This window comes from Cercospora beticola, chromosome 2 (assembly GCF_033473495.1).
Source record: "Cercospora beticola chromosome 2, complete sequence".
In the NCBI taxonomy this organism is placed as follows: Eukaryota; Fungi; Ascomycota; class Dothideomycetes; order Mycosphaerellales; family Mycosphaerellaceae; genus Cercospora; species Cercospora beticola.
Genome location: NC_088936.1, coordinates 4839896 through 4854759, shown reverse-complemented (window position 1 = coordinate 4854759; position 14864 = coordinate 4839896). Strand labels below are relative to the sequence as shown.

The following is a 14864-nucleotide window of genomic DNA, read 5'->3' as shown; positions in this document are numbered from 1 at the left end:
ACAGTAGGTATACATGCTTCTGCTTCTTCCACTTCCTTCCCACCCATTTTCCTCTAGACCTGGCGTGCACGCGATGGCGCCCTTCTCCGGCGCGTCCGCCGCCACGCCCATCACTCCCATTGACCGCACAAACAGACTGGCCATGCTGTCCGAAGAGGATGATTTGGACACCGTATGGGCAGACATTATTTCAAGATGCAGCAAGATCACAAAGTGGGACCTGAACGACCGGCGGTCGTTGACAGTTGACCAAGTTATCAGCAAGATTGTCCCGCCCAAAGACAAGAAGGCGGCAGAGAGCACCGGCAAAGCGAAGGAGGTATTCAAAAACGCATTGGTATGCGTGCAACGATTTGGCGAGATTGCTGCAAACGCTGCGAGCATGGTGTTTGGCCCGAGCCAGCAGTGCTTCAATGCTATCAGCTTTGTCATATCCGCAGTGCAGGAGTACGACGATGTGTTCAATAACATTACTGCGCTCATGGAGCGCGTTTCTGTGTTTCTCGAAAGACTTCGCATCTACCTTGGCGATACAGACGCAAAGACGAAACTGGACAAACGATTGCGCCTGACAGTATATCGAGTGCTCGAGCACTTTTTGATGATCATGGGTCTGGCCCACAAACTCACACGAGGTTGGAAAGCGAAATTCAAGCTTGCAGCGAAAATTGGTGCTTTTGGCGAGGACGATGGCGTGAAGGAGGCATTGGCTACGTTGGAGAGGTTGATTTCATATCAAACCCAAACAGAAATCACCGTCATTCTCAAAGACATGAGCGAAGCTGCCAAGAATATCCGCTCTCTGAACAGCAAATTGGACAGTATCGCAGACGCCCAAGAGAAGGCCGCTTCATCACTTGGCTTCTTGCAAACTGCTGAGGAGCGAAGGAAGGCAGAGGATGAGGATCGCAAGCGTCTCGAGACTTTACGCGAGGCACTCAACATCGAAAGTACCAAACGGCCGTGGAGCGAGAAGCAAGATGAGCTCTGGGGCAAGCATATCGAAGGAACTGGCAAGTGGCTACTGGAGTACAAAGCGCCTTCCATGTCGTTCGCGCGCTGGGCGGATTCCAAGCAGCCTGATGTCAATGTGTTCAGCGTGAAGGCAGACGAAGGATTCGGAAAGAGCTTTCTGTGTAGCATCGTGGTCAAGCACCTGCAAGACAAGCATCGCGAAAACCCGCGCATATGTGTTGCGTACTACTACTTCGCCCGGGATAATCAGGACAAGAGTCCGATCAACAAAGCCATGAAGGCCATCATCTGGCAACTCGCTTCCTCCACCACCACAGTGAGCAGAGACTATCTCAAGCTTGCGGCCAAGGCCTGCGGGAATAACAAGGACTTTGGAAGAACAGCAGATCTCTGGCAGAAGTTGGTGGGCGAGGCGGCGAAGCATCTGGACGCAACATTTTACATTGTGTTGGATGGCATCGACGAGGCTGAATCTGAAGCTGGAAAGCCTTTGGCATCCATCATCACGCAGATCATGAATCCGGACAAGGACGCACAATTGCGTGTGCGATTATTCTTCACCGGCCGTGCTTCAGGGTTGGATGCACTGGGCGACGACGTGGAAAGTCATATCCCACAGCTGAGAATCGCGGGTCCTGCTGATGTTAGGTCGTTGAATGAGGATGATATCCTTCTGTACGCAGAGTCAAGACTGGACGATATGGACATCTTTGCGAGCAAAAGTGAGCGAAATGCGGATAAGATCACTGAGCTCAAAGAGAGGGCTCGCATAGATCTCGGAACTGGTGTCAAAGGTGACTATTTCGCTTTGGACTACAAACTCGACAGTTTGAGCAAAAGTCGGAACTTTCGTGAGGTGGAAGAAGTTCTCAGTCTTGCCCGAGAGACCAGAAGCCAGGCCATCGCTCGCGAGATCAACCACCTGAATGACACGCTGCGGAAAGATGAGATACGCGAACTGAATGACTTGCTCATGTGGGTCATCACGGCTTTTTCGGATCTCTCTGTCGAGCAGTGCGAGTCTGTATTGCGACTGAAGGCCGATACATTCACCGTCATCGCGCTGGAGAAGCAGATCAGAGAAAAGTATTATGCCCTGTTCGACGTGGACGACGAGAAGATGGTCAGCATGAGATCTGACGACATTAGAGAGTACCTCGACAAGGAAGATAAGGATGCACCGAACGATAATAGTAGCGCTCACCACCAACCGCATGCCTCTGAACACGTTGCACTCGAAGAGGGAGAGATCGCATTGGTGAAACGCTTGCTCAAAACTCACTTCAACAACATATTCGGAGGCGAGGATCTGTACGATCGCTTTGGCTTCGAAGCATTTTTCGAATCAAAGCTTGGAGACCAGGCAGTCCGCATCCACCGTGAAACATTCAACGTCAGTCACGTTCGACTAGCTCAAGCATGTCTTGTGGCCATATGCGATAAATTTGACGACGAAGAATATGCGTCGTTCCGCACTTATGCGTATGAATGGTTCGCGGACCATCTGCGAGCGATCACGAACAACGACGACATCGATATAGCGACCAAGCAAGATGTTGGGCGTAAATTGGTCAGAGTCTTGCGCGAACCAGAATTCATCGAAGCGTGGTGGGAGAAGGAGGGAATGTTCTTGCGAAGCTACTGGGTGTATGGGACGAGCTGTCTGGATCCTGTCTTCAAATGTCTCAGCGACCCCGTCGTACAGCGTGGCCTCCTTGACATGCCTTCGGAACGACAGTGGGTGATCTCTGCCACCAGCGATAATACTAGTCCCACTCAGCTCTTGGTGAACGTGGCAAGATACATGGCCCAAAAGTGGTATGAGCAGAGTGGATTGAGCTTAGATGCGTTCTGGTGGCTGTATGGCTATCATAACCAGGTAAGATTGTGAGCATGCAACTGAGCAGAAACAGAAGTCACTAAGCCATTGAAACAGAAAGGTGAACAGCCGCCAGATATGTATGATGATGTTACTCCAGCCGACGTCGAGGTGAGTCGCGGACAGTGTCTGGAAGTAAAACCTAGTGATGCTAACTGAAATTAGCGCATCGAGCAGTGGGCCAAAGAAACGATCAGTGACACTGACGACCAAGCTCAATGGCACAAGTGCATGGCAGAAACATTGATAGACACTGGCAACTTTCTTGCGGCCATCCCAAGAACGCGAGAAGCAATCAAGCTTCGACCCAACGATTGGCGACTCAAATTCAGTCTCGTGGAATCCCAATTTCTTGCAAAGGACCCCAAAAGCGCTCTGGAGTCGATCGAGAATCTCTTCAAAGATCATGGAGCGCTTCTGGACAATAGCGCTGACGAATATTACGAGTTTTATCATCGCACGCTGCTACCTTATTACGGCAACCTCCAGCGCGAGCTAAAGGACTATGCAGCAGCGGAAACCACCTATTCAGACCTTCTAAAAGAGGCCATGAAGAGGCCTGACATCGACGGCCTATTCCAGGAGTCACTTGTGCACATGATCAACATCCTCCGATTGCAGCATAAACATGAAGATGTGCTGCAGTTCCTCCGAGATCTCGACGCCCAAGCACACAAAAAGGAAGGAGGATCATGGCTAACGGCAGCCATGTACTTCTACTCACCGCACGGCGAACTGCACGAACCTATATGGGATTCCGCAAGACGTCTTGGACAGCTCGAGTTTCTCGAGGAGCGTTACAGAAAAGCACTTGAAGTGCATGCCAGCGAGCCTGAGGGAGATGTCGAGTGGGTCATTCACCTCTATCTTGGCTTCTGCCATTCCTGCGTTCTACGAGCCACTGCTACCCCAGAGAACAGACTTCGTGCTCTGGAAGAGCTGGAGGAGAACCTTTACAGACCTTTGTCTGAAGAGCTCAAGGACAACTACAACGTCGAGGAGGTCATGGCTTTGCATACCGTTAGGCTCGCTGTCGATCTTCTGGACATGGCTAAGGAAAATGGATTGAGCTTACCACTGTCTCCTGAAGCAGCACGATATGCTGCTCGTTTGGAGAAGCTGACGCAATTGAGGTCGCAACAGGATTATCAGGATCCCCATTTGACATTGGCGAGATTTTGGCACTTGGCTGGCGATGAAAAACGGGCGAAAGACGCCGTTCGCGAGTATTTGCAGCATGGCATGGAATGGATGAGGACGATGGACAATTTCAAGAATGGAGTGTACAGGCTTGCGGTCACTTTGCAGGCTGTGGATGATGATGTCAATGCTACTGCGGCTTGGTCTCTGTTTTGGCCGACACGCATGAACGATGACGGCGAGTTCGTGCTCAATTATGTGGATGACGAGGAGGCTATGAAAGAGCTCGCAGAGGTGAAGTCCAAGAGTGAAGGTACAACAGCGGTATCTCGAGAACCTGCTCGTGAAGCAGTGGAAGAACAAGCTGTCGCTGGAGCAGAACGCGAAGACACCGATGAGCAAAGCCTTGATCAACGAAAACCGGCTACACCAGAGAACCCAGCTGACGACCCCGAGCCCGCGAAACCCGCCACTCCAAAGCCCCAAAAACTCGAAGGCTTCCTCACCAGTTCCTGCGACGGCGACTGCGACAAAAAATGGACCTACATCGACCGCACAATCTACTCCTGCAAAGACTGTCTCGACGTACAACTCGAAGAAGGTTGCTACAAAAAACTCCTCGCCGGCGAACTTAACACCACCGTCTGTTCTCCCAAACATACACATCTCGTCATCCCGGCTTTCGATCTTGAGAAGTGGAAAGAATTGCCTGACCCGAGCAAGCAGTGTTGGGTCGGAGGGGAGATTCGAGGTGATAAGGAGTGGAGCGAGGGGATTAAAATTGCTTGGGGGATTGATGAGGAGAGTTTGAAGAAGAAGAAGAGGTTTGTGGAGGGGGTGAGGAAGGTGCAGAGCTTGTGGAGGGTTAGGAGGAAAGTTGTGGGAGAGGGAGAGGGGAAGACGGGTGCTGGGGTATTGGTGAGGAGGGGGACTTCGTTTCAGAATCATCTTGCGGGTGGAGCTAGTGGGGTGGTTTCTCCTGCTTGAGGGAGGAGGGTTGTGGGTATGCAATTCTTTCCAATCGCATCTGGTATACATGGCATCTTTGCTGATGATGGTAAAAGAAATTCGACTCCGAGCTCACCCTGTCTGTGTGCAATTCGGTCTTCGCTCCAATATTTGACCAAGCCATGGCATGGCTCGGATACAAGCAGGAAGCAGACGGAAAGCAGACATACAACAAATCTACGACAGCTTCTTTGATTATCTGTGACCAACTGACATCACCCTCGTTACCGTTCATGCAACTATCCGACACCACCTCAACGAATCAAGGCAAAAGTTGCCTTTGCTCAGCTAGATGTTTGCTACTCAAACGCATCCTGCCGGGGAGCTCAAACGCCTTCTCTTCGCCATGGCCTGCTTTGAAGAATTATTTATGTTGACGAGCTCTCTTCTTCTCGAAACCATCAACTCAATCGACTTCTTTCATTTTCGTATATACGCATTACCACAACTTTTATATACTCTACGTCACTCTGGGTCCGATGTTGAAGATGGTAAGCTTAAGCACAGAGATTCTGGAGATTGCCATCAGCGCTGACTTTCTTTGCAGATCCCGAATCGCGTTGCACTCTTCGACCCTAGCATCTCACTCTCCGCCGAGCAGACTGGAAGCATGTTGGTCCCGGACAGCGGCAGCACGAACGCAGCTGTGTCGGGCGAGTCGTGCCTGGTATCCGAGTCGACACTGTAACCTCGACACTTCCCAGCGTCACTGCTTTCCGTCAACACCGAACCATCAGTCTACGCCTCGCCTCTGGAGATCCGTTGATCAAGGTCTTATTAGGAGTGCCTCGTTTCTGCGCGCGGCCTTCTCTGACTTTGGATAACGCAGGAAGGGTGCTTGACTGGGACGATAGCACTATTTTGTACGCGAACGAGCGGAGAGACGAGGAGCTTTCTTCAAGAATTTCTGCTCGGCGAGCATCGCACAGCGTCAAAGGCTCGCGGATCATTCATCACGCAAGCCGAGAAATATGGCATACTTCTGGCTCTGAGCGTTGAAATCAGAGCCAGTCTGTCGCTCCCAAGAAGTGGAACGACACTGCTGCTGCGGTTGAAGTTGGCATTATTATCACTTACCCTTCGTCAAGGATCGAGGGCAGGGCGCGAATAACCTACAGTCCTGCAATGTTCGAACGCGCAAGTACGACAAGTAAGAAATTGTCCTCCCTCAAAACACCTCACAGATTTGAGCGATGTCTGACCTTCGTCTCTAGGATGGTGCAGGGAGCTTTTCACCATGGCCCATTCACTTCCTGGCCCAAGCTTGACGCTAGCTGCGCTTTTCGCTATTGGAGTCCTTCTGGCTCGTTGGAACCAACACGATCTCTTCACGCAAACATTTCCTAGAAATCTCTGCATTGAGCACGAAAGCAGTCCAGGTTATCATCTTCATCGCACAGACTCAAGATGCCTCGCTACGCGCTGCATCACCCGGCACCGGCTGAAGACTTCCGCGGCGTCCTTTGTCCTCTTCACAAGAGAGAGGTCTGCAACCACTGCTGGAAGAAACATATCGGCATGAAGATTGAGGATCACGGAATGATCAAGTGCTTCTGCGAGAGAGTTCTGGGAAACAAGGAGATCCGGCTCAGGGCTGGCGAAGAGCTTTGGGAGAGGTAAGTGTCGAGGCTGCTTCGAGTCAGACAAGCGTTTGTTTCCAAGGGCTTGCTGACGAGGAGACAGGTATCTGGAGGTTAAGCAAACGAAGGAGAAAGATGTTCAGGACGCCGTATTGGCTGCCTTCAAGTTGGAAGAGGCCGCCGACAAGAGACGCGAGGGAGACGAGGGTGAGAAAAAGGCCGACGAGGATGCTGAAGAGGAGAAGGAAGCGGAAGAAGATGCCGGGTTCATTTGTGTTGACAAGAAGGACGCCGAGGCTGAGGAGGAATGGACCATGGTCGATATCGAGGAGGTGGAGATTTGAACCTCTGAACAGCTGGATTGAAGATCTTGGATCTGCCCCATCGCTTTGTTGGCGCCGCGAGCTTGTGGCCGGGTTGGGAGAAGAGCTCTCGAGCAGGCATGGAAGACTGCTATCACTGATTGCGCCGATGCGGAGTCTTAAGCCCCCTATACTCAATGCTGCATTGCAATACTACTGTCGTCTTGCATACTTTTGGAACACCCTTTTCTGCCTTAGTAGATTTCTTCCCCATCGTATGAGCTTACACTCGAGCTGCACATGATCCAATGACTATAGACATCTGACTACAGGATTCAGCTTTCGTGCTCTCCATACCGGGACAAATCAACTTCCAGGAGCACTCGTTCGCATGTGGAAGCCTTGTGAATATGCTTCATCGTGTACGATGAGAGCTAGATTTTGGTCCGTTCCTTGCACCATGCTTGAGCAACGAATGCACATCGCAAGATCCTAAGGCTGGAAATCTGTTGCCCTCGTCCCTATTTTCGCAGCCGGAATGAACAAGTTGTACGGCATATGCAATTCTCCGGCGAGTCCATACTGTGGAGACTCGACTAAGGTCAAATGCAGGGATTGCGGGTGATCTCGTGGACCATGGCCAAGATCTGCTTGTCAAGATTGCGCGCAGAGCGCCATTACTCCACGTAGAGCAGATAACAATCAAGTGGCAAAGATGTCGAGCCTACATAGCACAAAGGTGGCTGATGCAAGAAATGTGAAACCTGGTGGCTTGGCTGTTGGCTGGTCGTTGAAGTCGGATGAAGTGGAGAGACACCGGCCCGGGAGTCGTCTTAGTAAGAGCGACCACGACCTCACTTCCTCCATCTCATCTTTCCGCTATCTTCATTACAGTACCATGAGCGGGCGACCGCAACAGCAACACAAAAATGTGCAGCGTGCGAGGACAAGATCAGGACCAGCGGTTCATCCAACGTTCGCCCACAAGCTAGCAGATCAGCGCGACCCTCAGTACAACCGGTTCATCCGCAACATCGCTGGGTGGAAATTCGCCGAACAGTGGCATCCTTACAGCTGCTCAGGCTTGTCACTTTTGGTCGAAGACACAACGTCAAGACAAGCATAGAGTCATTGCGGTGAGGGTGAAAAGCCAAGCCAAGCCAAGGGTGTTGTTTTTCAAATCGGTCATTTGCTATGTCGCGTGCTGGTATTGTCAAAACTCCGAAAGAATATCCGGTTCCAGCTTTAGACGAACTGCATCTTGCACAGAAACCCTGGATGCGATCCCGCCCCTACCTCAGACCACCGAATAGGCTCCGAGTGCCCGGAAGCAGCACGTCTGGTGCTCCATGACTAACAACATAGTCGGCACAAAGCTATGGCAGACCCGCAACAAATGGCCGAAGACTTTGATGGTTGCTATGCTCTATGCTGCAGCCTTGTGGCACTGGTTGATGATTACTAAGCTCTACAGGCATTCAATAGCCCGGCAAAACCGTACTAGCACCGATCAGAAACATTGTCCCTACAATTGCATGTCGAATAGCAGGCGTCGAACGTACACAGAAATACACATGACGACTCCTTCCTGATCTAAAGAAACACTGAAACGATAGCATACCGGACATATCGTACTCGAAGTGAGACGAAGGCTGTTGTGTTGAGCCGTCACATTGTGCGACATGGCGGTGGCTATGGGCTAGCCTTGACGATTGTCAAGAGATTCTGCTTGCATTGCCGGACCATGTCTACTGTGAACATAGCATCAGGCTACGCACACGTCCGATTTTCCCTTTTCTACCGACACTGCATACCCTTTTGTGGCAGAGACCCAATTTTGAAACATTTTCATGCCCCGAAACGGCACTCAGATTTGACAAGCATGAATTTACCGCGGCCATACGATGCTGACTCGTGCACAAGTCTGTTCCTCCGAAGGCAGGGAACGAGGATCCTTATCATCAGCATATAATGCACTGGCAACGACCGCATTGTCAGTCAGAATCTCAAGACCACATCAACATTCTGATCAACAAGAAGCCTGGAGCAGGACTCGGCCAGCACCAATTCTTTTCAATTCTACTTGTCCGTCAGGTTCCATCAACACAGCAACCATGCGCGTCGCACTTTGTCTCCTCACAGTCCTTGCCCTCTTCTGGCAGGGTGTATTCGCTTTCCCAGTCGAAGGAAACCCAGTAAGCCCTCATGCACCTCGCATGGATGAATAGCAGCTGACATGAGCAGTATAATACCGAGAACTCCATCCGCAGCCCAGTCGCCGGACTCCCAGCTCTCGGCGATCACTATGCCGATTTCTCTCTCAGGCCTAACTACTCGCTTCAACAGCGAAGCATCTTCAGCGCCGTTGCCAAGGGTGCCAAAGCCATTGTGAACAAGATCAAGGGCAAGCCTAAGGTTCCAGCCGACGAGGCCAAGTTCATGAAGGCAGCGAAGGCCGATATCGCCAAGTGGAGACCTCATGTTGAGGCCCAGAAGCTCAAGAACCAAGCCGCAGGTGCAGGTGCATAGAGTCTTGCGGGCAAACGCAAACGGGTTATGACTGGACGCTACGGGTGCACGCGATTCGCATGGCGTTATGGATCATGTGGTGCGAGTCGGAGTTCCAAGAAATGGACATGTTGTAAGACGCAGGACGTCAGCCTGTACGGCAACACTAGCTCCATGCTTGAATAAAGCCTTCAACTTTCTCACACCGATCTCCAGTCTTGCACACGCAAACAACAAGGCAGCTTTGTTGCATTGGAGTTGTTGCATTGGAGCTACCACTTTCCGCATGCCACTACCATTGAAGTCGTGACCTTTGGGATGTCTATGGAACTTGTGGCTAGTTGCAAAGCCAGCGACCATCCTGTGCCAACTATTGTCGCAAGCAATCGAACTCTGCTTAACCAGAATACGATATCGTTGGATCTTGCTGGGTTTGCTGGCTTCGATGGGAGTTTGCAAGGTGGCAAGCAGTGAAACTTCAAAAGCATGTTTCATATATGTATGTCTTTCTCACATGGTGGAGACACCACTCATGCCCGTCTTTCCCTATATGTACTATGCAGAATATTGCACTAGTCTACCTTGTTGGTAGCTCTTCACGCTTGTCAATGCCTCATGCACACTAATTTTGTCTCCTTTCGCGATTAGAGGGTTGCCATCGAAGCTTGGCAGCAGTAAGCTTGACATCAGGTGGTGAGATATATGCAATGCAAAGACTCCCGCAAAATATATGCAGCATTTTGCAGGCATAGCATACTGGACAAACAGTTGGACAATCCTCGAGTCTGCTGTGAAGACTGTTAGTTCGCCCAGCTGGCATGTGCTTACGCTAACACCGACTCAGCGCATCATTCACTTTCTCCTTGGCTACAAAAGCGTCTTCTTTAAGAAGCCACGACTGTATCAACAACATACTCCTTATCACAAACGCACCGCATAAATTTCGCAAATATGATATGCAAGGCGTGCTTCAAGAACCTACTACCGCACAACTTCCGTGGCGGCTGCCCGACACACTATAACGAGGTGTGTAGCCACTGCTGGGACATAGTCGCGCAGAGGAACATGTACCTGAGTCGAGCCGAAGAGATCGAATGCATCCAATGTGGTGACACAATCGATGAAACTGAATTCGAGGAGCGGCTTTCCACCAAGGTGTGCTACGAGTAAGTCAACTTGACAATCGTTGGTCGAGTGTGTGGCTGATATATGATAGGTACACTGTTGCGAGACACGTGATAGCCCTGGCAAAAATGAGAGAACACAAGGTTGCAGAGAAGGATGTGGAGGATGAGTACGAGGAAGACATCAACGACTTTGTCATGGTAGAGAAGGACGATGTACCAATGCAAAAGATTCAGCAAACGCAAAGCAGACAACTTGGGGCGAAGGAACAGGCATGTTCAATGATGTGAAAGACATCGAGAAACGTGACGTGGAGTAATGGGCGTGTGATAGCAGCACACGAAACATTCGATAACGATGGGCACACAATGTCAGAATTCGCGAAAGGAGTTGCCAACAAAATCCAATAAGCCTTCGACAGCTTAACGGCACACAATGACAGAGCTCGCAATCCCTTGACAACCAACGCTCTACGAGGTGGAACAAACATCGAGTCCGCAGTAATCGCCTGTTCACTTCGCTGGCACGTGCGTGCCCTAGTCTAGACTTCGACCTTCTGTTCACTTTCTTCTAAGCTCCAGAACTTGTTCTTCCCAGGCCTGCAGAGCTAGTCCAACAGTAAAACTTCCAGTACAGCAAAGATTTCGCAAATATGCGCTTCTGCCAGGGTTGCTACCAATTCTCAGCACCGCATTGCTTCCGCGGCAGCTGTCCGACGCACAAGAACGATGTCTGCGACATCTGCTGGGACAAGATCGCCTCGAACAGATTGAGTCAACAGGGACATGCCCCGAAGGTGTACTGTACGCAGTGTGGCAACCACATCAACGAGATTGAGCTCGAGAAACGTCTGTCGAGCAAGTATCTGCTAGAGTCAGTTCGAAACTGGAAGAAGGACGCTCGATTCTGCAGTTAACTTTTGTCGCAGGTACATCGGCGCGAAATATGAAATGGCTGTGGCCCGAATCAGGGGTCAGGGTGTAGCTTGCGAACATGCGGATGGTGACAGCAATGGCGAGAGCAAGGACAAATTTGTGCTGGTGAAGGAGAGCGATTTTTCGACGGAGGAGGTCTGCAATGGGGAGGCTAGGAAGAAGTGGACTGCGGGTCAGGCCTGCGCGGTGATGTGAAAGGCCTGAATTGAAGTCACGCAAGGTTGACCCTTTACCAACACGCTATTTGTGGCTTCTAGGGAAGTAGTGGAATCGAGAGGTACATTCGTGGGCCATACAGATACAGCCAGCGACGCCAGAGAGATTCTTGCCTTGTCGGAAGCAGATTTGTTTGCTCGAATCGGACGACCCAAACAATACAGCAAGCGCCGAAAGATTAATGATTCCTTCACGGTGTCCACGACATGCGAATTCGTATGGTAAAGATTATATTCACACTTATTTCGCTATACTCCAATTGTCCTGCCTTCTTGTCAAGCTTTGCCCAAGCGCGCTCTGTTCACTTCTGGTCCGTGCACTACGCTAGTCCGAGTTTTCGCCTTTGTACTCTCCCTGGCTCCAAAGCTACACAACTCCTGTTCATCACCTTCAAAAAGCCGTCACGGAACAAACGGCATTTCCATCATCAGTTTCAGCCGCAGATACTTCGCAGCGATGACGGTTTGCAAAGAATGCAACACATACGCTCCACCACACTGCTTTCGGGGCAGGTGTGCAACCCACGAGAACGAAGTTTGCATTAAGTGCTACGACAAGCTGGCTCTTGAGAAGATGGGCAAGCCTCGAGTCTCGGCCGTTATCTGCACACAATGCGGCGAAAAGCTCAGCAATGTGGAGTTCGAAAACCGCATGTCGGCAAAAGTCTCTTCAGAGTAGGTCGAGTCAAATTTGCCCGGTCCAAGACTGCTACTGACTTTTCCACAGCTACGTGATTGCGAAATACTTTCTGGGAGTAGAGCGAATGAAGCAACAGCGGAAACTTGAAAAGGAACAGCAGAAGTCAATCGAGGTTGCTGTTGCGCAGGACCAGGAGCTGGAGGATTTTGTGGTTGTGGACAGGTGCGATGTCATGGAATTCGGCTATCGCGACGAGAATGGCGGACAGAAAGTCAGAGACGGTCAGGCTTGTGTGGTGATGTGAGAGGCATCAAGAGATTAGGGCACGTTCAGGAGCGACAAACAAAGGAAGATTGGTTCCGGGAGAGGGAGAGCGACGTGTCTGCAATGGCGATAAAGTGCTGCCACGCCTACCGTTCTCTAGCAGTACACAAGAGATGTTATACCAGCCTAGATTTGGCGTTCAATGGAAGCACAGTGTCCGCCGTTCTAGCCGTCCATGGCTTCAAGATCTAAATGCGGTATTCCAGAAGTTCGCAGCTCCTTTTCTCTGCTCGTAGAACCCACCGTCGCTGTATGGTCGCGAGAGACAAGGGTTAGATGTATGAAATTGTACAGCAATCAACGAAATGCTGCGAAGAAATGCTATACCTTACCAGCAAGATCGTTGTTTGCTGAGGCTCAGGGTTCAAACAATGCAGCAAGCGGCGAAGGTAGAGATATATGTCTTCACAGCATCGCTTACGGGCCACAGTTGTACTGCAGACACTATACTCACATCTGTGTTTCTATACTCAGTATGTTCCCTTCTTCCCAGGGGCACGTGCGTCGCGCTAAGTGAGGATTTCATCCCGCGCGTGTACGTATTCTCTCTTCACTTTCTTCTTAGTCACAACAGTGTCATATTATTCGTCACCAAATTTACCATCAACTACATCAACTCCATTAACTTCATCAACTCTATCAACTGCACCAATTTCCAAGACAGCTTCATTAACAATCGGATCGCAGCCATGAGTCAGTGCAAAGTCTGTCGCCGGAACCCAACACGTATAGTCTACATCGGAATCTGTGCAAAGCACGCCAGCGAACTCTGCCACAGCTGCTTCGACAAGCATGTGCTGGATACAGTCGAGCGAACTCGAGCCACTAAAATTACATGCAAATGTGGCAGTACCCTCAGTGACACCGAGATCGTGTACGGCATGTCACACGGAGCCTATCGAGAGTAAGTCGAGTCGAATCGAGGCGATCGATATCTGCAAGTCTGTCACAACTGCTAACAAGCTTCCAGGTACTGGGATCTAAAACAGAGCATTCTGCAAGAAGCCGCCGAGCAAGCTGAGAAAGGAGTGACTGCCACCAAGAAGGAGGAGTCTGTGGAGGAATCTGGCGAGGAGCAATTTGGTGTGGTTGAGAAGGAGGATCCACCTACGGAGATGAACGACGGCACTCAGGGTGGCAAGAAGCACAGCAAGGCATGATGCGTAATGTGAGGGAACAAGAAGTACGAGAAGCATAATCGGGGTGCTGAAGGGTACTTGGGATCTTCGAATGAGTAGCACGGCCTTCATCATGAGGTATGAAACATGAAAAATTGCAGCAGTACATATGGCCATATCATGGCCGCAGATGGGCACTTCCAGCAGAGTTCGATAGGAGAGAACTCTGTAGCAGGTCATTAAACGTTGGCCATGAGCGTATGAGCATAATAAGAACCACCAACTGCCATAAGTAGAGACGTGTATCGGGCTGTAGCAATGCGATGGAATCTCATCGAGTTGGAGATACCGCTGATATGGTATTAGGTATGAAGAGCTGAAGAAGAGCCTGCTGCGAGAGGCTGAGGAGTCATCCAACGAAGAAGTGGCCGCCACCTGGGGCTGAAAAGACCTTGGAGGATCTGACTGAGGACTTTGTCATGGTGAAGAAGGAATACGCACTGTTGGACATGGACGGCCGCGACTGCAGCGAGAAGAAGCGGAGTAAGGCATGCTGCGCGATGTGACAGATATCCAGTGCAGAGGAGGTACAGTTGGTTCATGGCTTGATCACCAGGCTTGGTATATTGTTTCGGGCAGGCAACTCGGCCTTCGCCTTCAGCACTGAGGCATGCGGCATCGGAACACTAAGCATGGCCGCAACTGGTCTCTTTAGAGACGAAAGAAAAGTCAGGCCGTAGCGCGGCAAGCTTCAATTCAAATGAGAAAGGGAGCTGGTTAATCGCTTGGCTACAAGGCTTGGTATATCGTTTCGAGCGGGCAACTCGGCCTTCGCCTTAAGCACTGAGGCATGCGAAATGAAGACACTAAGCATGACCGCAACTGGTTTCTTCCAGAGAGACAAAAGGGAATTAAGAACCGTAGCGCGCCAGGAGTCCTTTCAAGATTGCCAATCAAGACCTTTCTTTGATTACTATGATTCCGGTGTTTGCTAACCTTCAACTGCATAAGAATGTTGCGAGCACGGAAGCGATAGGGAAGTTCTACAACCAATATATCATGCTTCTTGCCTGTATATCTCAACAGCGACACTGTACTCATGTGTACATCTGATT

General features: G+C 50.6%; 7 protein-coding genes across 7 annotated transcripts; all 7 read left to right on the top strand.

The window, feature by feature from the left end:
• Positions 1-73: 73 nt before the first annotated feature.
• Positions 74-4981, top strand: RHO25_003859 (uncharacterized protein; the record flags this gene model as incomplete). The annotated part of the gene is made up of 3 exons (XM_023599332.1): positions 74-2854; positions 2912-2965; positions 3020-4981. 3 exons carry the CDS (start codon positions 74-76, stop codon positions 4979-4981), a joined length of 4797 nt encoding a protein of 1598 aa, XP_023455404.1.
• A 1428-nt stretch (positions 4982-6409) lies between these two features.
• RHO25_003858 (uncharacterized protein) lies at positions 6410-6926 on the top strand (the record flags this gene model as incomplete). The annotated part of the gene is made up of 2 exons (XM_023599331.1): positions 6410-6618; positions 6686-6926. The coding sequence occupies 2 exons, from the start codon at positions 6410-6412 to the stop codon at positions 6924-6926; spliced, it is 450 nt and encodes a 149-aa protein (XP_023455401.1).
• A 2072-nt stretch (positions 6927-8998) lies between these two features.
• On the top strand, positions 8999-9413 carry RHO25_003857 (uncharacterized protein; the record flags this gene model as incomplete). Its single annotated transcript, XM_023599330.2, has 2 exons — positions 8999-9079; positions 9129-9413. 2 exons carry the CDS (start codon positions 8999-9001, stop codon positions 9411-9413), a joined length of 366 nt encoding a protein of 121 aa, XP_023455402.1.
• A 1044-nt stretch (positions 9414-10457) lies between these two features.
• Positions 10458-10807, top strand: RHO25_003856 (uncharacterized protein; the record flags this gene model as incomplete). Its single annotated transcript, XM_065602455.1, has 2 exons — positions 10458-10558; positions 10609-10807. The coding sequence occupies 2 exons, from the start codon at positions 10458-10460 to the stop codon at positions 10805-10807; spliced, it is 300 nt and encodes a 99-aa protein (XP_065458527.1).
• Positions 10808-11169: 362 nt separating this feature from the next.
• On the top strand, positions 11170-11647 carry RHO25_003855 (uncharacterized protein; the record flags this gene model as incomplete). Its single annotated transcript, XM_065602454.1, has 2 exons — positions 11170-11390; positions 11446-11647. The coding sequence occupies 2 exons, from the start codon at positions 11170-11172 to the stop codon at positions 11645-11647; spliced, it is 423 nt and encodes a 140-aa protein (XP_065458526.1).
• Positions 11648-12124: 477 nt separating this feature from the next.
• On the top strand, positions 12125-12611 carry RHO25_003854 (uncharacterized protein; the record flags this gene model as incomplete). The annotated part of the gene is made up of 2 exons (XM_023599329.1): positions 12125-12342; positions 12395-12611. 2 exons carry the CDS (start codon positions 12125-12127, stop codon positions 12609-12611), a joined length of 435 nt encoding a protein of 144 aa, XP_023455399.1.
• A 709-nt stretch (positions 12612-13320) lies between these two features.
• On the top strand, positions 13321-13791 carry RHO25_003853 (uncharacterized protein; the record flags this gene model as incomplete). The annotated part of the gene is made up of 2 exons (XM_023599328.1): positions 13321-13535; positions 13602-13791. The coding sequence occupies 2 exons, from the start codon at positions 13321-13323 to the stop codon at positions 13789-13791; spliced, it is 405 nt and encodes a 134-aa protein (XP_023455400.1).
• Positions 13792-14864: the final 1073 nt, after the last annotated feature.